The following is a 23,209-nucleotide window of genomic DNA, read 5'->3' as shown; positions in this document are numbered from 1 at the left end:
GAAGAGCAACAAATGGAAAAGTTATTTGAACAAATAATAAAGGAAAACTTCCCCAATCTGGCAAAGGAAATGGACTTCCAGGAAGTCCAGGAAGCTCAGAGAATCCCAAAGAAGTACGACCCAAGGAGGAACACACCAAGGCACATCATAATTACATTAGCCAAGATTAAAATGAAGGAGAGAATCCTAGAAGCAGCAAGAGATTGGGAGATAGTCACCTACAAAGGATTTCCCATCAGACTATCAGCTGATTTCTCAGAACAGACCTTGCAGGCAAGAAGATGCTAGAAAGAAGTATTCCAAGTCATGAAAGGCAAGGACCTACATCCAAGATTGCTCTATCCAGCAAAGTGCTTCTCAGATAAGGACAAGTTAAAGGAGTTCATCATCACCAAGTCCTTATTACATGAAATGTTAAAGGGACTTACCTAAGAAAAAGAAAATAAAAAACATGTACTGTAAAATGACAGCAAACTCACAGTTACTAACAACCACACCTAAAACAAAAGCAAAAGCAAAGCAAAAGCAAACTAAGCAAACAACTGGAAAAGGAACAGAACCACAGAAATGGAGATCACATGGAGGGTTAGCAACAGGGGAGTGGGAGGAGGAGAGAGGGGGAAAAGGTACAAAGAACAAGTAGCATAGATGGTAGGTAGAAAATATACAGGGGGAGGGCAAGAATAGTATGGCAAATGTAGAAGCTAAAGAACTTATGACACATGGACATGAACTAAAGGAAGGGAATGTGGGTGGGAGAGGGTGTGCAGGGTGGAGGGTAATAAAGGGGGGGAAATGGGACAACTGTAATAGCATAATGAATAAAATATATTTTTAAAATACCCATCTCAAAACTTTGCCTCATACAGGTTTTCACTGAGAAAACATTAATACCTCTATGTACTTTCTGATTGCTTTTATCCCACCCAGATTTTTTTGCTCATTTTCCCTGAGAAATCCATACTACATGAACTATATTAATATGAAAGTATATATTTGTTGCTTAATAATGCCCTTATATCTTTTTCATGTTTTTGGAGACATAAAAACTCTTAAAAGGCAGGTATGAGGTTTTATTTTTAAGCATGTACACTAGCACACTCATTGTTCACAGAATTAAATGGAAGATATAAAATATCCTAACCCCAATCCCTTAAAAGTGGTTCATTTGCCCTTTATCTACATCTGAAATCTGCAAGAGTCCACATATATCTAAAATAGTACTTTTTCTATATTCTTCTGTACTTACTGTATGAGGAAAATTATAAAATGTTTCCTTCTATATTTTATTTAGAATTTTTTAATTTTTTATCATTGTTCAAATACAGCATTCTCCATTTTCACCCCACCACAGCCCCCTACCCCACCCATCCTTGCTTTTATTTAGAGTTTTAATATTTTTGTATCAGTTTTCCTAGAAATAGTTCTTAAGTCTTTATGTCCAAAGTTTCAACAGTTATGCTGAGGTTCCCATTTAAATACTGCCATTTTCCCCTTTAAACAAAACATCTCTACTTTAAACTGCATAGTACTAAGTAAACCACATAAGCAAACACGGTGGAACAACTAACTTTTCTCTTTTGAAGAGCTTGGAAATTCCTTCGATGGTCTGCGATCACAAATCCAACTTAGAGTAATGCATACATACACATCTGAAATGGATTTCCAACAATTAAGAACTTAGTGGGGTGGGGGGAGGTGGGGGGCTTCAAATTCTGACCTCCTGAGTAATCTCAGCTCATATGTGCTATGTTGACAAGCTTTATTTTATAACTGGGATGGAAAGCATTTCCAGGCACATAGGAATTAGGGCAGTTCTTTCTACTAGCAACATCAACAAGTATAAGCTTGAGAGTTAAAAGAAAAGACACTAGAGATGCCTAGCTGTGAGACTCTGGACAGATAGCAAACTCCCGTGCCTCATGCCATGTCTGTAAAATCAGGTCAATAATAGTTCCTACATCACATGGTTTTTAGGATTAAATGAGCAAACATGCAAAAAAAAAAAACAACACTTTGAATATTGCCTAGAACACACACCTGTGAACAGTTTAGCTCTTTCCATCACCATAAAAATCATAAAAATAATGCAACACAACCTTCCTCTTGCAACCAGCCCACAAGAATCCATACAATGGAAAGCAATGATTAAAAATAAAATTCTATAGACCACTCCATAAACACCATCTCAAACAAGACACAAATAAAGTTGCTGAAAGTCAATTCACCTGAACATCTCTGGCTAACTTTCTCGTTTGTAAAATGAACTAAATGACCTCCAAGGTCTGTCCTTCCCATCTGGAAAATCTGAATGATTCTCTTGGAAAGGCATGTAAGAAACTAGCACCATGAGAGAAAACTCTCTGGTACACTGGCATTGTTTAACTACCTGTGTATCAGTTCAGCTCATTTTTATTTAAACTATCAAACACTGCTGCAATTTTATGTTTAATCTATGTTTATTTGAATACTATAACTATTAAGCAGTTGTATGATGATCTCATCTTTTTCTTCAAGGGCCAATCTGAAAGAGTTGGAAGATAAGCACATATAAGCACATTTCCAAATGCAAAATAAGTATATTTGAGTAAATTCATACTCGAATCATATAGGCACCCAGGAGTATTTTATGTATGTAGACACATAAGTACCATAAAAATCAAGCTTTGCATCAAGAAAGCAGTTTCACACTTAGTGACTGCTATTCTAATTACTTTATAGCCAACTACTTTGTTATTATTTTATCTTTTTTAAATATATTTGCATGGCTGCATAGCTTTAGAATATTTTCTAGAATAAAATCCATCATGGAAAATTTCTAAGAACCTTCTGAAAACTTTTCATTTTAAAACTGGAAAAAATGTCAACATTAATGCAATGCTGCACCACATATAAGCTTAAACCTAATTATGGTTAAGACTGTCCTTCTGAATGACCGACTTGAATGTTAAAAGGAAAGGAGCCTATTTGATTAAGTTTCTGTGCTATAGTGAATATGAAATAATGGCTAACAGTATTATAAACATCAAGTACTTTATAAGAACATCTGAGCATCATCTGTAATTGGCAGATTACTGACATGCAAAAGAATACTGTTAAAATATTTTAAAAGATTAAATATGTGCATGAAAAACTAAGACACTTACTTTATTCATAAAATGTTTTAACAGGTAACACAAGAATCAACTTTAACCCAGACTGTTCAAATTACATAAAAATTATATGTATATGATGAGAGATTTTATACACATTATGCTTTTTTCTACTCTCTGGTGAGATAAAATTATACCTCATCAGAACATATTTTGTGCAAAGATGTTCTAAAATAAAATCATTGCTCTAATTAATTGTATTATTACATTTTATGTTTGCTATTAGAAAGAAAAAAGCAGTTCGTTAATAAGCATTCAAAAAGTATCAAATAAGCTTTCAACATGAGCTGAAAAATAATTATCAGGAAAAAAAAAACAGGAGTCTTGCTATATTCAATTTTTCCTTCTATTTTTATCCTAGTCAAACTGAATAATATCAGCTACTTACATGATAGCTCCTAAAAACTTCAAATTGCTTTTTCACCTACATCATCAAAACCATTTTTAAGTTATTGCTTATTTCCTTTCTAGCTACAGTTGTGTACAATTTTTTAAATAAGCCATAGGGTTCTTCTCTCTACAACATTCTGATTTCTCCAATCTCAAGGCTCTGAGCTTAAAACTGCAGACCTAACATTTAAATGTAAAAAAAATAATGCATAAACAGCTATAATTCTATCTGAAAATCAACAAAATTAAACCTTCTTTACTCATGAACTCAATAAGAAAATCCCACATAACAAAAAAAACCCAGAAGATTTCATTCATCGTAGATGGTTTTACAAAATAATCACTGGAGTGGGCCCTACTATTGATAGCAAGAAAATATGTTTTTATTAATCAGATTAATTCTGAAAACCCAGTTGAGTTTCTCTGGTCTTCACAGAGGAGGGGAGCAGGGGATTGACAGAAGGTACCATCTCAGAACCTAAAGAACAACATATGGAGGGCTACCAGTGGGGAGGGGCAGGGGCAAGAATGGGGAACAAGGTACAGGGAATAAGAAACACAACTGGTAGGTACAAATAGGGGGAGGTTAAGAATAGTATAGGAAATGGAGAAGCCAAAGAAATTATATGTACCACCCATAGACATGAACTAAGTGGGGGAGAGGGGATGCTGGAGGCAACGAAGGTATAGGACAGAAGGGATAGAGAGCAGAGAAAAATAGGACAACTGTAACAGCATAATCAGTAAAATATACTTAAGAAAAAAAGAACAGTGATGACTAGAGCACTTCATTTCAACCCCATATGACTGTGACACTGACATTTTTAAAAACAGTTCAATGATAATAAAAAAGACCTCTCAATCACTTTCCAGAAGTAGATACAGACAGAATATTATGTTTAACTTCATTTAATGTTATAAAAAAAATGAAGCAAGGTTTGAATGAGTTCAGGTAGACAAATCAAGAAGGCAGCACAGTGGGTCAGTTTTCCTTCCCAAATTATTTTCTGCACTGAACACTCTTCCAAATCCCAATCCTTGAGTAATCAGGAAAAGAAAGAGTCATATCAGTAATCAATGCTAAGCACTTTATGCAGCATCAAAATGCAGGTAAATATTTTATCAATATATAGGTATTCCCCAAGTCCTCTGTTTGCAAAGCATGTGCAACCCCAGAGTTTGACATAAGCCAGTTTTTTATAGAAAGTGACAACTCTGTATTGAGTGTTTACCTGAGAGTCAGGCTTTGTGCCAAATGCTTACACTTGCCCTGTTTTCTAATCTTCAAGTATTATCTCTAATTTATAGACAAGAAAATCAGCAATCCAGCTTGTGTAAAACCACACAGCTAGTCCCTTAGTAGCCAGAAGCCAAACACTTGACCATTACTATATTAACTAACGTACTGAAAAGGTAAATTCTAGGAATCTGATGGCAAAATCTCACATAAAACAAAGTTAATAATAACTACAGTATATCCTCAAATAGCTTCATTTGGTTCAAAGTTGTTTCATTACAACTTTTATAAGATGCTGCAGAAACCTAACTCTTGTTTATATCAATTAGCCTATTGTAAAATCAGTTTCACTACACACAGTTTTGCTTCAAGGTGCACAACCTTCTGAGGGTGTTGAGTGAGGACTTACTGTATTTAGTTTACCTGTTCAATTAAAAGTTTGCATTATAACAGGTTTATCAATCAGAGGCTACCAATTATTGGAACAAGCATTTGCTCTTCAAGGTTCCAAATGTAAACAAATTTCATGAAGACCAAGCATCTTTAACCCTCCAATTTGCTAAAGAGCTAACATAAATATTGTTTTGTTGAGCATAGGCAGATGACTAAAACAGGCTCTTTAGACATATAATTTATATCCAGATAAGATGAAAGACCTGTAGGAGAATAATTATGACATAATCAATATCGAAAGAAGAGTAAGGCACCCACAGACACAAGCAATAGAGGCCCACTCTGTATTGGTGGAGGGAATGAAAGGGGAAAGAGAATAGCAAAGGGGGAAAAAACGCAGAGAAGTGGTGAACTCTTTGGCAAAGACAACTCCTACACAGAGTAAGAAAATGGAGTGGAAATGGAAAGGCGGAGAAGAAACTTCCCAGAAAGACAAGAAAGCACAGAAATGCTGGATTTGCAGGCTGAGCTCCTGAAATGGCAATGACTTTTCATCAGACAGACTGCAGAACATGAAGGCCAAACTGTGGAAAGTATGTCTTAGCCAAAATCAGGACTTCCGACTTCATCTTGTAAGGCAATGGGCTCTCACAGACCCCTTGTGTGGATTTGGGCTATGCTCTGATAGGCCTTCTAAGTTCTCACATTGTAACAAAACTGTCTCTCAGTGGAAGGAAATGAGCTCTCTCTTTTTTTTTTTTTTTTGCAGTGTGTTCAGAGCTAAATGCATTCAACCAATAAAAATGAAAAACTATAGCAAATTCTCAAAATATGTTTTTCAAAAGGTTAATACTTAGTGTTTTCTACATTGATTTCCAATCTTAAAGTCGATGAGTCTCGCCTTGGCTGGCGCAGCTCAGTGGATTGAGCATGGGCTGCAAACCAAAGTGTCACAGGTTCGATTCCCAGTCAGGGCACATGCCTGGGTTGCAGGCCACAGCCCCCAGCAACCGCACAATGATGTTTCTCTCTCTCTCTTTCTCCCTCCCTTCCCTCTCTAAAAATAAATAAATAAGATCTTTAAAAAAAAATCAAAACTCTATTTCATCTTAAAAAAAAAAGTCGATGAGTCTTTCAAACCCTAGGCCCAAATTCAACTAATATAGGTTAACATCTATTTTCTTTCTTTCCTCCCAAAGCTTTGAAACACATTCACAATGATGACTGGCACAGCACAAAAACAGCCCTTTATCTTCAGGGGGCTGACATGGAGCCTCTGTAAGTCCCCAGCTCCTCCATTCTGTTAAAGAGTACACACAGGCAGTGGAGATATAATCAGTAAGGAATGACTGCTAGGGAAGGCAGGGCTGACCCTGCTGCTACATTCATCACAACCACACACTGGTGCTCTCCACCCCTGGAGTTTGCCACATAGTGTCTGGGAGATCTACGACAACGTGAAAAGTCTTACTTCGGAACACCAAGTGCTTGTCTCATGCTCTTTGGAAATTCTTATTCAACCTCACAAAGGATATGTAAGTGTTAAACTCTACCCACCTGCACCACCAAAGACAAAGGTTCTGTCTGGTTTATATATGGCCAAGGATCAAGACACTAGAATTCACAAACCACACTCCTACAAACTGAACAAATTACCCATCAAGTTTAACTCTGTTTCATTTATGTCCCAAATTCATGCTCACCTTTAATATAGCAGTCCTTCTCATACTTTTCCACTAAAGAACCTCTACCACCAGAAGTATAAACTCCATCTCCCTATGGGAGCATAGTCTGGGCATGTGGAATTTTAAATCCATGCACACTCTCTATGCTCCTCTGTGATAGATGACTATACTGTACTTTTTACTTGCATAATGCTTTCATATGTGAATACGCACACATATACATATTCTTCCTGAAGTATAATTCATATTCCAGAAAGTTACATGTTTATCCATGCCTTTGCATATCAACAGGATTTTATCAAACCCAGCTGATGAACCAAGAATAAGTCAAAGAAAAATTATATTTTAAGAATTGAAACTACTACTGAAGCATAATAAATACATAACCTGAGATATTTTTTGAAAGTATAAATCTTCTATTATTGACCTAATTAACAAACACATGACAAATACATCACAGACTATTTTCCAAGGAAGCCTAAAAAACAGGCCACGTGGTAAGTGAACACCCTGAGCAACAGCACAAGCAGTGTGAGCAATGCACTCAGCACAGCAAGCTGGGCTGTGACTGACTCCCTTTCTGGTGTTCTGGTTCCCTCTCTCCCTGTTTCATAGCTAACTTTGTGAGCTAGGTCTTCTGCAAGCCACAGCAGTGGGTCACAAGTAAAGCAAAACAAACATGGTATTCCAACTGTCACAATGAGATATAAAATAAATGCTGAAAAATTCATTTTAGTAGCTAATGTTTCCCTTGCTTTAACCACTGAACTGTCTAGAGAGAGAGTCCTCAAACCCATTGTTAGAAGAGAGCAGAAATTTTTAGTGTCACACCTTTGCACTTCTTGTCTTTGTTTTCTCCATTTTTCTAACTGAAACAGCTTTCCATCATTCTTCTCTGCTGAGTAAGCTAACTACCTGGCTCAGATACCACCTCTTCCATGAAGTCCTCCCACCCCCAAGTCAGGGTGACCCCACCCTGGGTCTGGAGAGGCTGCAGGTCCCCCCAACATGGTTTTAGTAGATTGTCTTGTGCTAATCTACTTCGATCTCTTCTTTGAATATCTTCATTCTGGAAAGTCTCTCCTTCCCCCTTTCCATTTCCACTATTTCCTTACTATATGTGGGAGTTGTTTCTGCCAAAGAAGATTTCACTTCTTCGAGTTTTTCCCCTCTCTGCTATTCTCTTCTCCCCTTTTCATCCTTTCCCCCAACATTCAGTGAGCTGATCATTCATAACTACTTTAGTCAAGTAACTTTCTAAACTCTCACTAAAGGGCTGGGATCCAATTTATTTCAAGTTCTCTCAGAAAACTTTAATAAAAACATTATAATTTCAGAAAATAAGCAAGTTTTACTCTTAAAACTTTTAACTGCACATACTAAATTTAGGCTCCAATTTGATGGACCTTCACCAACCTGATTTCTCCTAATTCTTCCACACCAATCTCCTACCTCTCTCCTTCCTTCCTTTCTCCCCTGAATAAAACTTCTTATGCACTAGTAGCGAAGAGTAACTTAGAGTAGCTTGGATTTCCCAAATTATGTCATGGCTTCTACCCTAGGATGAAATGCATTCAACCTACCTTGTCACCTTCCTGGATAATTTCTCAGCCTTAAGAACCCAGTTCAGATGATACTTTTCCTTCACTAAATCACCATCCTGCCCCATTCCAAACTGGCCACCCACAATCGGCCACCCACAATCAGGACAAAATGTGATTCCCTGTCTCTGTGCCATACCTCTGTTCACTCACTGCAGTAGCACAGTTATATGGTTTCCTATCTCCCCTCCTTAAATCCTTCCATAGGCCTTTCAGGGTCCATGTCTGATTACCATTTTATCCCTACCACCTAAAACAGTGGCACATGAAGGTGTTCCACAAATATCTGTTGAGTTGTACACTTATTTGATATAGAAAAGAGTCTCCAATCTAAAAATATGCATTTCTCAGGACAGTCATGTAATTTAAATTATAAAGTACAGTTGACCACTGAACAAAGCAGAGGTTAGGGGCAACCCCCACCCCCCCAGTCAAAACTCCACAAATAACTTTTGAGTCCTCAAAAACTTAACCACTAATAGCCTACTGTTGATAGAAGCCTTACTGATAATGTGAACAGTCAATTAACACATTTTGTATGTTATATGTACTACATACTGTATTCTTATAATAAAGCAAGCTACAGAAAAAAAAAGTTAAGAAAATCCTGAGGAAATTTACTGTATTTATTGAAAAAAATCCTCTGCAAATAAGTGGACCTGAATTATTCAAATACAAGTTGTTCAAGGGTCAACTATATGTATTTTAAAGAGAAAAAACATTTACCCATATTTTTGGACTATAAGATGCACCCACCCCACACCACCCAATTTGGGAGAATAATGGCTGTTAATGCTGTTGTTGAGTTCTATTTACATTTACACTGGTGAAATATTATGTTATTTATGTTATTAAATATTTTACCACATTTCTTGTTTCAAATTTTTTTTCCCTATTTTCCTCCTCTAAAACCTAGGTGGGTCTTATGGTCCGAAAAATATGGTAATACTTACAACCTAATAAGTAATACTCCTGATCAATCATATACTCATTCCTTCAAATTCCTTCAACAATTATCTGGGCTCCTATTAGCTGCCAGGAACTGTGTTGGGCCAGAGCACACACTAGCCCCCAGGGTGCTTTTGCATATATTGGAACATGGCACCGTCTCTGGGCAGGTAAATTACAAAAGTTGGCCCCAGGTCTCCAAATGAACCCTTCAGCTGGCATCTGTGGGTGTGGAGGGTCTGCCTACAGTCATGAATGAGGAAAATTCCCTACTTTCCGGAGCTCAGATTCTACTAAGGGAGATAGGCAAAAACCTGGTCAATTTTATATGACTCTGAAAAATCAGACTTCAACACACAACTCTTAATGTTCTCTGTATAAATCCTCACCTCATTAAACACTAGTACTATAATCCATCAATGTGAATTTAGGATGAGGCAGCCCACAGAGCTCTAGTACTCTTTTAGCCAGGACCCAGTACTATTTCCAGATTTAAGCAGACCACAGAACTGACCACATTTTCAACTATCACTTTATGGTGACTGGGCTAATTTATTATACCAAGAAACATTTTCAATTCATCTGTTTGATTTTGTCACTTTTTTACCTTGCATGTACTTGAGAATTTTTTTTCTATAATAGTAAATATTTCATAAGATACTTCACTCAATTTGTAATTATTTACTTCAAGAGTTCATTGCTTAACACTGCTACACTCTTATCCATTAAAATGAAATATAACAGATAATTGCTATTCCCAGCTGATAAAACACATTTGAATATAAATCTTAAAAAACAAGCTAAAATATGCTTACTTTTCTAATATTAAAATATGTCTTCACAGGTAAGAAGAAGCACTCATTTTTGTGTCTTTGTGTAAAATGTATATTATATACATATTTTTAACCTCATATTGCTTCCTCATAAAAAATAGGTCAGTTTAATTCTGAGTTCTGCAAATAGTGGTCTGAGTTAGTGTCAACTACAACTGTCTTCACTTCTTGTTACTCTAATGTGTAGGGTAGTACAAAAACAAATCTCAAAATAAGTATGGGGGAGGGGTAAAAAATCCACAGGGATCCCCTGGAAAAAGAATATCCAACCATTAATTTCAAATTCCTCAATCCAAATATGGTTCCTGTTAAGAGAGAGTAAATCTAAGACTTTAATACCAACATCTATTGGTTCAGAAGGCATTGTAATTTTGTTAAATTCAATTAATTCACTCAACAGGTATTTATTAAGCATCTCCTAAGAGACAAGAATTATGCAGAGCAAGTGGAAGTGAACAAGGAAAATGGAACCAGCATCCATGGAGCTCACCTTGGAACAAAGTCAGCATCTAATAAAGCTGACATTTCTGGCACCAAACAGATACCTTATTACAAGATTTACCATCAACCTGACTTTTCTTTAACACAGTCTCACCTCTTAGATTTCTGGGATGAATCTGTTTGGTTCGAGGCATCTTCTTTGATTCAGGGACCCCTTTTTCTTCTTAGAAACTGTAGGAAGAGCAGGTCACAAAAAAGTAGCTCCATAAACTTAATGTCCATCAATTAATCCATGTGCTGAAAAAGAAAAAGAAAAATTGCATCTGACTACCATCAAAGAAAAAAGACACTTCAAAGGTAATGGCTTAATACAACACCGATCTAAACACAACAACAGAAGTAACCAAGCTGGAGACTGCTGCAAAAGACTATTTACTAACTTTTAACTAAACACAGGACATGTAATTTTACCAATATCTGGGCTTTCTCATTAAGAAAACAGAAAAAAAAACCACTTTACCTTTATCAAGAGTGAATAAAATCACTGAATTGTATTTTAAAGTAAAATTACCAGGTACAACTGAAGTACAGCATCAGGCTATAAATGGAACATGCTGTATATAGAACATGTCTGCCCATTCATAAATTCTTTGGGGACAGGGATCATGTCTCATTCATCTTATTTTACTGAGTTAATGCAGTTAATATAGTGGATGCTCCCCATTATTCTAGTTCTCCCTTCTAGGCTCATGGTAGGACAGTACGTTCTGCCCCCCTGTGTTTAGCTAAAATGTGTGACCAGTTTTGGCTAATGACTTGTGAATGGAAGAGACACATGTCACTTCCAGACTGAAGCATTTAGTTGTAGAAGCAAGGTCCTCCAGAGCTCCTTTCCCTCTGCCATGGAACAGTCACCTCTTCTAGACAGTGCACCTGACATCATGGAGCTGACTCCCACTAACCCAACATGGTCAGGTGGCATAAACAAGAGAGGGACCTTTGTTGTTTCAAGTCACTGAAGTTTGGGGTTATTTGTTATGACAGCATAAGCTAGCCTATCCTGACTTAGACATTTTAAAAACAATGATCTTTCCTTTACAGGAAAGAAATAAATACCACGTGGAGCAAAAACATGACAACATACAAGAGAGTAATAATCTAAAAACAAATCATCTCTCTCCCCAAATCAGCTACCTTGGCCTCTTCTTGCATGGTCCTAAAAATTTTAGTTTTAACTTCCTGCAATGTGGCTAATAAGCAAAGCTTAGTATTATGATGTTAAACACAAAATGTTTAATCTCTAAAAAACCCCACAAAAAATGGAGTAGGAATGCTTTGTTTAAAACTTCGGTTGTATCTGGTACTTTAAGAGAAACGAGAATACTTACTGAGCATCTACTGTGTGCCTACATGCTTTCTGCACATTATTTAATCCTAATAACTGGTAAGGTAGCTATCATTTACCCATTTTTATAGGTAAGAAAATTAAGCCAGTGAGAGGTTAACTAATGTGTTCATGATCAGCAACTAAGTAAAGTGGCACCATGTGACTTGGTTGCTCTCAGTGCCTGTTTCCCCTCAGTGGAAATAACATCTATTTTCGGGGTTTTATTAAAGAGGCTGTGTAGCACAATTCATGACTACGTATTTTGGTGTCAAACCAGACTAGGTTCAAAGCCAGGCTTTACCCCTTACTGCGTTTTTTTCAAGGTACGTGACCTCCCCAAAGACAAGATTTCCCAGCTGTAAAACTAGGGAATAGTATCCACCTCATAGGATATAAGGACTAAACAATATGCCACTGACTGACACACAAAAACATTCAAATATTAATTTTCCTTAAGAAAGCCTATATGAGAAAGATTACCTCTAATATCCCAGGATATGGTTTTAAAAATTTATGGTTTCACTGTAACAGAATAGAAGGCTACAATTAACTTCAGTATCTTATCCCTGATATGGCTAAATGTGGGTACTGACAAAAAATATCTGCAGTTCTTTTATGCATGGAGAAGAATATGAAATACGATGATACAATACTATGTATATATTTCATCTGGCACTGTGCTAAATGATCTATAAAAGACATGGTTCCACAACTCCCTGCAGTAATGACATCCACCATCCAATTCATGAAGCTTCTGATTCAATAGAAAATTTAGAGACATTAGAAGCAAATAAATTGTACGCTTAAAGACGTTCCTTGTTAAACTTAAAGCTTTTAAGTGGTCACGATATTTGGAAGTTTTTAAAGCGTGAACTCCGACTGTAACAGTCACGTGATTCCCATAAGATCAGGAGCATAAAATGTAAAATATGCAAATTCCCAATCAGTAACCGCTTTTTGCTTCTCCATTCACTGCCTACCCACTGTCCCTAGCTGTCCATCCTATCTTTAAAACCTGGTGAAGGGCGGAGTGGATATTTTCAAAGACTCAGCAGCACTGTAGCGACCAGGACGAGTGATAAATCATTCCTCTATAGGAAAGAAATAAATACCACATGGAGCAAAACCATGACACCATCAAAAAGCGTAAAGGCAGTTGCAAGGAGAAAAAACATGAATGAATGTGGAGGGCGGAGCCTGGGAAAACCCCTCTGCAACGCTGCACTGAACAAAGCACTTCGAACGCCAGGAGGAGGGGTAGGGGGATGGAAGTGGCAGCTCTGGAAGGCGCCTGGAGTGGATGAGGAGAGCAGGAGGACGACGAGAGGAGGCCAGTACGGCCACCCTGAGACGACTCCTCGCCGCCAGCTCCACCAGCGCCCCCTCCCCTCCAGCAGCAACTCCTTCCCCAGTCTGACCCCAAAGGGAGCCTAATCCGACCGGCGCCTAAACCCACAGCCCTCTTCCCAACTGCTGCAGGAGCGTAGTCCCAACCCGGAAAGAAACTACCCAGGTGGTTGGGAGTAAACAGGCACTTAGAGCAAAGAACGAAAGGAAAAGAAAGCCACAAAGCCGTGAGGTTGGGAAGCCGAGGCCTGGTCTCCCTCACCCCCCACCCTCTTGCAAAATGCGTCTGCGGCTGGAACGGGGCTGGGAAGGCTAGGTCCCTCCGTACCTGCACAGCCTGCTGAACCTCAGCTCGGGCCGCTCGCGCGCGGCGAGGGCGCCCAGAAGTGGCAAGCGTCTCCCGCACGCAGCCATCCCCTCTGCAAGGTCGGCGGTTGCACACACACGCAAACACACACGCGCTCCCGCACGCCCCCCGCCCGAGGAGGGGGATGTGGTCCAGCCCACCCCACTGCACCCCGCCGCCCTCCCCGCTGCAGCGCCTCCGCCACGGAGCCCGCGCCGAACCTGCTGCCAGGACGCCCGGCGGAGCGGCTACGTCTGCAGCCGGCCCAGAAGCTGCGCTGTTGATGGCGGCGCCGCAGCTCAGAATCTCCACGACCCCCGCGCGGCGGCGGCGGCGCCAGGGAGCCTTCCTTCACTTGACAACCCCAAACACAAACATAACCTCCTCCTGCGGCAGCTCCTGGCCCCCGACTCCGTCCTCCCTCCCCGCCGCCGCCGCCGCCCCAGCAGCAGCCACACTAAAGGCCGGCGACTGGCACTCACACCACCCAGCACTGAAATATTAAACAGGGGAGCCGACCGGGGGTCCAAGGGGGGAAGCTCGGAGAGCGCGGGCGGGGGCCGCAGGCGCTCGGCCGTGAAGACTGGCGCGCTAGCTGACGCCCCCGGCCGCGACAAGACCACTGCCGGGGAGAAGCGTCCGGGAAAGGGGGGGGGGGCAGGCGGCGAGGCCCGGAGCGCGCCCTCGACGAGGCGAGACGGGGGGGCGGCCCCGTGGGACCCGGGGCAAGGAAGGCGGGTGCAGGTTTTACCTCTCCCCGGGACAGAGTAGGGCACGTTTAGCGTCTTTAGGGGCGACGGGAGGAGCGGGCCGGGCAGCGCGGGGGAGGGAGGGCGAAGGTCCGAGGCTTTCCCGCGGGTGGGCGGGGCAGCAGGGGATCCCCGGGGGCGGGAGCGGGGAGGCCTTCGGCTGCGACAGGCTGTCGGAGGAGGGGGCGTCCCCTGGTGGGGACTGAGTCGGTAGCTCCGTGGGGTAAGGGCGGAGGTCACTCCGGGCGCAGAGGCCCAGCAGGACAGGCGCGGCCGCCAGCCCAGCGGTGGGATAGGGGTAGGGTGGCTGCCCCGCTTCGGGCTCCCGTGGAGCCCGGAACCCCGGGTCTCCCCAGCGGGGAGGGCCCGAGAACGCGTCTCACCCCTTCGCCGGCCCGCGGCTCCGCCCCACCGGGCCGCCACAGGGACAAGAAGGGGGAGCGGGAGGAGGCAGCAGCGCGCCCGAGGGGGAGGGGCTGGGCTAGGGACACCAGGGGCGGGAGTCCGGGGTCGCGCTCGCTTCGGGGCTGGCGCCTGGCGGAGGTGGAGGGGCGGAGGGGCGGGCCAGGCCGGTCACGCGGTCCCGGGAAGGCCCAGCCGGGTCGCGCAGTTGGGGCCGGTTGGTTCTAGAGGAGGGGCGGGGACGGGCGGGGCACTAGTTTCCCTTTACCTTCCCTTCACTTTCTAAAGCAGGATGTGGGCCGGCCCGGTGACGTCATGGGGTCTCCCAGCCCCGCCCCTCGTCCGGGCCGAATGGGGGTGGGGATAGGGGAGGGGGGCACCCCAAGGGGGTTTCCTCAGCAACGCGTTGAGGGAAGGAGAAAGTCATTGTGAAACTTGAAACTCATTAACTTTGAAAAACAACTTTAAAAAACAACGGGTGGGGGGGGGGGGACGGGTTGTTGGTTTGGAGGGTGGAAGGGGACTTATTATTAACCCTGAACTGAAACCACTTTTTGGGTGGCGGATGTTCTATTAAAAGATTGAGGAAAGCCCAGGTTATTCCAGAGGCCGCTCCAAAGCCGTCTGGTGGTTCCCAGAGCCTGAGCGGCGAGCGCACTTAACCCTTGCCTGTCCACCTGACAACCTGGGGCAGGAAGGAGAGGGGTGCCTGAGGGAAGAAAGCAGGATGCTGGGCTGGACAGCCGACTTGCTCCAGGGACGCACGGGTAAAGGGAAGGAGGGAAGACGGAGCAACTACCAGAAACCAAAGTTTGACCCCGGCTGCTAGAAAGCAATAGAGGAAGCAAGGAATGGAAACCTATGGGGAAAAAATCAGGAAGGGCTGGACGTTGGAAACGAACGAAGGTTTTTGGAGATAGACTTAAAGGACGTTAGAAGTTTGGGGCTCAGGAATTCCACATGTGCACCTAAAGAAGCAGGCAAAAGGAATTGGTTTAGGAGCCATGCTGAACTTAAGAGTAATAAAGTAAAACAAGAATTCTGATGCAGAAAGAGTTCTCAGATTAAAACAAACTGTTTTCCCCTTTTAAGGAATAAAAATGCTAAAGACCGTACACCCACTATGCTGGCCATCTGTGCAAACCTGAATCGTTTTGTTCCCTGGGGCTTCTATAAAGACGTCTAGGTTTTTCCTGCTAGGGTCCACCCCTGAAATTCCCCTGAGGAATATCTCTATAAGCTGTAAATGTTAATTATTAACTTTCCCATACCCATCAATGTAAAAGAAGTGTGTGCCTCTCAATTTTGCTTTTTATCCAGTTCTAGAGATTTCCCCATTTTGGTTTCTCCCTCCTCCCTAAATCCAACACCAATGAATTTCTTGTAGCCGTCCCTACATCTCCTCCTTTGATTGTAATGTATAGAATTAGCTGCAAAACTGCCATCCTAAAGAGCATTTTCTCAATCTGTTGAGATTTCGCTTCCCCGCAATTGTCAGTTTGGCTCGAATAAACTTTTATAAGACTTTTCTTAGGCTGTAGAAAATAATAAGTAAATAAAGTAAAAATTATCTGAGGAAATCCTATCTCTTTTTTAAGCTAAGAAAAGTTCAACACAAGAATAGGATTAAAAATGAAGTACTCAATAATGGTGAGCTTGTACCACAAAACAATGTCACGTAAACGTGGGACTATGCCTATTAAAAACTAACTTTAGTCATAAGAGCGAAGATCATCCAACAACTGCCTAAATTTTAAATGATGGTTAGCATAATATGCGTCCAACCTTGCAATAATGAATTTTTTTATTTTCCATGTGATATAATCATCTCATCAAATGAAAATGCATCTAATGGAATGCTGTCACAAACAGCATATAATGTAACTTCCTAACTAGGTATTTAGATTTAAAAAATAAACTCATTTACAAGTGAAAGTGTACCTAATCTGTCAGAGGATAAAGATTAAGATAGCTCCATAATTATTCATTCTACTTTGTGTCACTTGTTAAGTCAAAAATGCTAACTGAATACAATTTTAACCCAGTAATTGTTGAACATAACAAATTCATATTGTGAACAGTGTTTATAAGGATTTGGCATTGCTGTGAAGTTTCTAACAAACATGCAATTTTGTTATTTAAGTTTGTTAAAGAATTTTTCTTAAACAGACTACTCACTTTATTGGGCAATAAATCAATATTAAAATGGTCTGAAATATATACAATACCGAACAATTTCCTATTTTCTATTTTTGAACTGATTTCTAAATGCAATCACTTTTCCTAATTCAGCCTACAATTCTAACTTCCTAGTTTTCAGAATAAGTAAGGAAAGCCAGCTAAACTATACAGTAGTTTCGGCTTGTTATGTGGCATATTTAATACTTTCTCAAACTGTATCTTATAAACAGAATATGCCGAAAAAATTTTTGAAGAAGATAAATATGTGGTAAACAGTAGTTAAAACTGTCAAAAATTCTGGAACAAATGGGGGAGGTAATCGTACTCTGCAAAATTAAGGGGAGGGGCCCACTTCTCTCTGGCTGCATCCCTACCGGCCAAGTGAACTCTTTTGGAGCCCCCTCCGGGATTGGGGTTCAAATGAGGGCAGTGTCAGTAGGGTTCTACCACATTGTTCTTGCTGAGCAACTTTGAGAGGACTGAAGTGCACCCCCAGGCTTTGTCGCGGGACTCCAGCGTGCCATCGCGTCCACTGGGCTCCGCGCCACCAGCGCTGCCCGCATGTCCCTAGCACAGGTTCCCACGCGACCGCCCAGGCGCGGCCCGATCGGGCTCCCCCCTGGCGCGGCCCCGCGACCTCAGCCCTCCGCCCTACGCGCGGCCCGGTAGCGCCACCGCCACGAGGAGATCCCGGAGGTTCCTCCCCGGCGGTCGCCGAGTCACGCCGCCGCCCGTCCCTCCCCACCGCCCTCCGCGCGCGCGTTGGGCTTTCCTGTCCACGGGCTGAATCCCCTCCTCCTCGGGGCGACCCAGCGACAAAACCGTCCCTGCACACCCTGCCTGCTCCGCCCCGACGCCCAGGCTCTTCCCAAGCCAGGCGCCAAACAAAAGAACCCAGAGAAAACTTACCCGAACTGCAACGCAAAACTCTGATCCAAAGCTTCCTGGGTTTAACTTTTAATTTTAAAAACAACAAAAGCAGAAACCAAAGCCTCCTAGATTGGAAGTGGGCGTGAGAGGAAATGCTAGGGGGAGGCGCTTGGTTCCCTCGGCGGCTTTTGCCCCCCTCCCCCCTCCTATTCTGGCCCCTGCCTGGGGCTTTGATGTTATCTAGTGCACCGCCTACGTGGGTTTATACCGTGCTCTGAGCCGAGTGCGATATACAGATATTTGGCACATTTTAGCTGGTTTGAAGAGAAGGAAGCAGGTGGTCACGGTAAAGGATCCCCACTTCTTAGCCCCGCTGTGCAAAAAGGAGTATTTGGCCTTGCCTTCCCTTTGTTACCTGAACTGAAATGAACAAGCCACCTATCTAGCAGTAATGCTGGAGATTCATTTCCCTCCACTGTCAGCACTACCTTAGAACAGGTAGTACTGCTTGTTTTCTGAGGCTTTGTTTGGTTTTTAGATCTCAGTTTTGAAAGTAAACGTTACTTTCCTCCTTAGACCTGTGGCCTTGAAGAGACAAGAATATACCTCTGAAGGAGATAAACAGCATAACATGCCTTTCACATAGCATTCCTATAGGTCAGACTATCCAGCACCCTCCTCCTCCCATTATGGAAAGCTTGTAACTGTTTATTTTGTCTTAGCTAACTGGACACTAGTAGAAACTACATGTATTTTTAACATTGGATTAGCAACTCTCAGGACCATTACAAACAAAGCACTAACAAAGGATTTTTTTTAAAAAACAGATTAATAATCAAGATGATTGCACAGTCTACCATTCAGCTCTAACTGTTCATCCACTTCAGGCCAACACCAGCCTGAGCTCAGACCTTGCCCTCTGGGAGTTTACAAGTTAATAGAGACAGTATAAACACATGGAAAAGTACCTAGAGGGGAAAAAAAAGACACAAGAAGCAGCTTATAAACAGAGCCAATTAAAGTTATACAGAGTTATTTACACGATTGCCGAAATTTCTCTGGATTGGGTGCAGAGCAGGATTAAGAAAGAAAGTTCTATCCTGAGGTCGAGTTCTGAGTAAGATTTTGAAGGAAAGTTCATGTTTTGGCAATAGTATGAATACAGCATTCCAGACAAGGGACATAGCTTGACTGTGAGAGCAAGTAAATTATGTTTGATGGTTCTTCTGGCTAGAGTGGGAAGTCAAAACAAATGTGAAAAAAGTAGGGTGACCATATAAATGTAGCATCCAAGCTAGATACTTTTGAGAGAAAAAGGGAAACTATTAATAACTATTTTCAGATGAGAGACATACGCCTGGACTGTCCTAGGCAAACAGGAAGGGTAGATTCTCTAGCCAGGAGGACAGAATGGACAGGCAACAGGCAACCAGAGAAAAGCAAGAAATTAAGATGGAATTGAGGAAGGAATTAAAATGTGCTACTGCAAACATAAGCATACTTTCCTTTATTACACTTTGCAGATTTTGCATTTTCATCAGCATTGAGACAAGTTCTTCCACTAGCAAAAAGATCATGAGCCAGTGAAGGCTCAGACTATGGTTAGCATTTTTTAGTGGTAAAGTATTTTTTAATTAAGATATGTACCTTGTTTTAGACATAATGCTATTGCACACTTAGTAGACTACAATATAGTATAAATATAACTTTTATATGTACTAGTAGCCAAAAAATTGGTGTAACTTGCTTTATTGCGATATTCACTTTATTGAGGTGGTCTAGAACCACACCTGCAATGTCTCTAAAATATGCCTATAGTTAGCAGTCATTTGGAGACTTGTAGACTTAGAATGAGCTTTTAAAGGAAAGTTATTGTCACTGATGGGTTTAGGACCCATCCTTGTAGTAATAGTAGCACTGGTTTCACCAGCTGTAGTAATAATAGCAGTAGTGGGAGTGGTAGTAATTGATGGCTATTGAAATTTTATGACTCGTCAAACTTTCCTATGTAAACTCAAATAATCCCAACTATAAACCCATACTACAGATGAAAGAGAGGCTTAGAAATGCTAAATAATCTGCCTGCAGCTACAGTGCTAGTAAACAGTAGATCCATAATTGGAATCCAAAAAAATACAGAGATGTTCAAAACTTAAAGAATATATTTTATGAAAATATTGCAATAACTCTCTAATGTTCTACATCTGTGGAGCAAAGAAAAACAGGAATGAAAAAAAGGTCCATACTTTCAAGTTTCAGAACTTGGTAGATTGTGTGATAAAAATAGGAAAGTTGGGATGGTGTGATGCTTGAGGTTTAAAAAAGATAGTTTAATTCACATTTATGCCAATGTTGATATTACTAACCTTACAGCATACACAATCTAAGGAACTGGTTTTTTCTAACTTTATTTAAAAGCACTAGTTCAGTGCCAACTAATAATATTAGTTGCAGATCTGGAAGCTGGAAATCCAAGATCAAAGTTCGCTAATTCAGTTTCTGATGAGAACACTCTTTCTGGCTTGTAGCTGGCCAACTACCTCCTCACTATGTCATCACATGGTCTTTCCTTCAGTGTGCCCACACAGACTGCAAGTGAGCTCTCTGGGTATCTCTCTTTAGACACTAATCCTATGGAAAGAGGTCCCCACCTTTATGATTTCAGTGAACTTAATTACCTCCTAAAGACCCCATTTCCAAAATACAGTCACATGGAGAGTAGGCTTAAACAAATGAATATGGGAGGCAGCATGGGACACAATTCATTCCATAGCAGAAAAGAGTATTTTTACAAGAAAATGCAGAGTGAACTAATACCAGCCTAGGAAACAGGCTTGTCAGGTGCTTGAAGGTGACATAAGTTAACATGGGCTTTGAGCTCAGGCATACCTGGGTTTCAGTCAGAAAGGACACGGGTGGCTGTAGGAAAGGTTGCTCACCTCTCTTTATGCCTCAGTACAATCCTTGTAAGAGTGAAGAGAGGACTCAGTGAAATACGAGATGAAAATGCCTGGAATTGACTGATTGCTCAACGAATGTGAGCTACTATTATAACTATCATTAATATTTTAATAATACTGCCACACAATAAAAAATTGGAAAGCTCTACAGTAGAGTGCAATCTCCTTTATCCAAGCAAAACACTGCTGGGGCATGCTTAATTTGATTTTATCATAGCTCCAGAGGGTCAAAAAGACTCCATTCTAGTCTCTCTTACTTCCAGGAAGAATGATTCCTAAATAACTCTTAAAACATTATTATGTATTCATTTTTTAACATTTCTTGTAAACAGTTATCAAACCTACTGTGGAAAGCTGTTTTGGTTTCTGCACCTTTACTTCATTATAAATAAAGCCATTTTATTGATTGCCAGAGGGTTTAAGGGTCTTGTTCTCCCCAGTAGATTCACAATCTGAACATATGTAAATTAAATGTCCTCTATGTGTCCTTTCAAAAGTGTGCATATCACCCCATGCTCTCTGTCTCATCACTCCAATATAACATCTCTTCATCTCATCACTTTCCTTTGTAACATCTAACATTCTGGGATTACCTTTCTGTCTTACTTGTCTATTATCTCTGTCTTCCAGTAAAATATGAAGGTTGTGAGTAAAGGGAGCTTGATGTGTTCCCTAGTTGAACCCTCCGTAACTTCCTTAAAACTGAGTGCAGTCCTGCTAGTTACTTTCAAATTCTGCTTTTTCATGCTCAGGACCTTCTCTCAAAATGGCCCCAAACTAATAGTTTTGTTGGAGACTGAGTCCTGCTCATCCTTCAGCTTAGTTACTGGTGCTTTTGTGCCAATGTCAGTGTTTTCTTACTTTTGCAATTTCATTTAAACAACTTGGAATGTTTAATTTCTGGACTGAAAGTTATTAATATCATTGAAAGGGAACTGCTTATATTATGGACTAGGAAACTAAAATATGCAGTGGTCATGTGTATACACAAATGTCACCAAGCTGGCTACTGGCAGAGCTTTACTGGAGAACTCCCAGACCATCCTCTTCACCTTCTTCCTGCTCCCAAATCCTGTTCCTTCTAAACCCTTCATTGATTCTCAACCGGGCAGCAACTCCATTGCTTTTTGTTTGCTCTTAATCTGCATTCCTAAATTTAAAAAGAAAAATTTCTTCTCTGCTATAGTTTTTATTGAGGTTTTGTGGCCTACACATTTTATGTTGAAAGGGAGAGGAAGATAGGTGTGTATGTGTACAAAATTAAGAAAAAATATGGCAGAGAAAACAATATGGACTTAGCAGCTAGAAAAACTAGATCGAATCCCAGCTCTGTCAAAAGCATAACACTAGGCAATTTACTTGACCTTCCTGTGCCTCAGTTTACCCACCTTTAAAGTGGGTGTAATTGCAATCTGCATAGAATTATTATGGCAATTAGATGTAATGGTATTTCTAAAGCACTTAGAACAGTGCCTGTCACATAGTTATAAATATATATGTGTATGTGTGTTTGCCAATTCCTTATTGCCTTTCCATACTCTACTAAGTGTGCTTTAACATTTATTATCTTTTCGATTTTGAAATACATGTAAGTCTCTGGAGGCTGAGGAAACCTGTTAACTAAATATAACGTGGTGCCCTGGATGGGATCCTGGAACAGAGGCGGGATGTTAATGGAAACACTTGGTGACATCCAAATGAAGTCTGGAGTTTACTGAATAGTAATGTACCAATGGCAGCTTCTTATTTTGGACAAATGTATCATGCTAATGTAAGATGTTAACGATGGGAAAAACTGGGTGAGCACTCTGTACAATCTTTGCAAACTTTCTGTAAATATGAAATATCTTAAAATAAAGTTTCTTTAAACAAACACCATAACCTGCTGCTGTGGTACTGTTATTATCTACATTACTGATAAAACAAGTGAGACTTAGAGAGATTAAGTAACATGGCCAAGGTACAACCATACAAGGCCTCACGAGGCCCCTCAACATCTGCAGAGCAGACCAGGTCCTGGGCCTCTAGACCACGCTGCCTACCAGCAAGTCCAAACTTTCCTTTATATTCTCGTTGGCAGCAGTCTAGGATCTGGGCGAGCAGGTGGGGCTTAAATACTGCTATGAAGCACACAGGGGTTTTCTTCAAGTTTCCTTCGCCTCTTTGAGATTTTGAGATTTAATTTCCACCTGACAAGCTATCCAGCAGAACCTCATATCAGGTTTAAAGTATTACGTATAAAATCCCTGGCATGTTTTCATTTGAATGGGGATATGTCTATAATTAT

General features: G+C 41.0%; 1 protein-coding gene across 5 annotated transcripts in view; it reads right to left on the bottom strand.

The window, feature by feature from the left end:
- Positions 1-18,131, bottom strand: part of HIVEP1 (HIVEP zinc finger 1) — a 146,101-nt gene extending 127,970 nt beyond the window's left edge. The window contains exons 1-2 of one of the 5 annotated variants that reach the window (XM_045847034.1): positions 18,002-18,131; positions 10,835-10,977 (exon numbers count right to left, since the gene is read on the bottom strand). In XM_045847034.1, coding sequence (XP_045702990.1) covers positions 10,835-10,874 — 40 coding nt within the window. In that variant the 5' untranslated portion in view covers positions 10,875-10,977; positions 18,002-18,131. The other 4 variants (XM_045847035.1, XM_045847033.1, XM_045847032.1 and 1 more) reach the window with 4 other exon arrangements.
- Positions 18,132-23,209: the final 5,078 nt, after the last annotated feature.

This window comes from Phyllostomus hastatus, unplaced genomic scaffold (genome assembly GCF_019186645.2).
Source record: "Phyllostomus hastatus isolate PE091 unplaced genomic scaffold, TTU_PhHast_1.1 phas_contig_524, whole genome shotgun sequence".
Taxonomy (NCBI): domain Eukaryota; kingdom Metazoa; phylum Chordata; class Mammalia; order Chiroptera; family Phyllostomidae; genus Phyllostomus; species Phyllostomus hastatus.
This window is presented reverse-complemented; position numbering and strand designations above follow the sequence as displayed.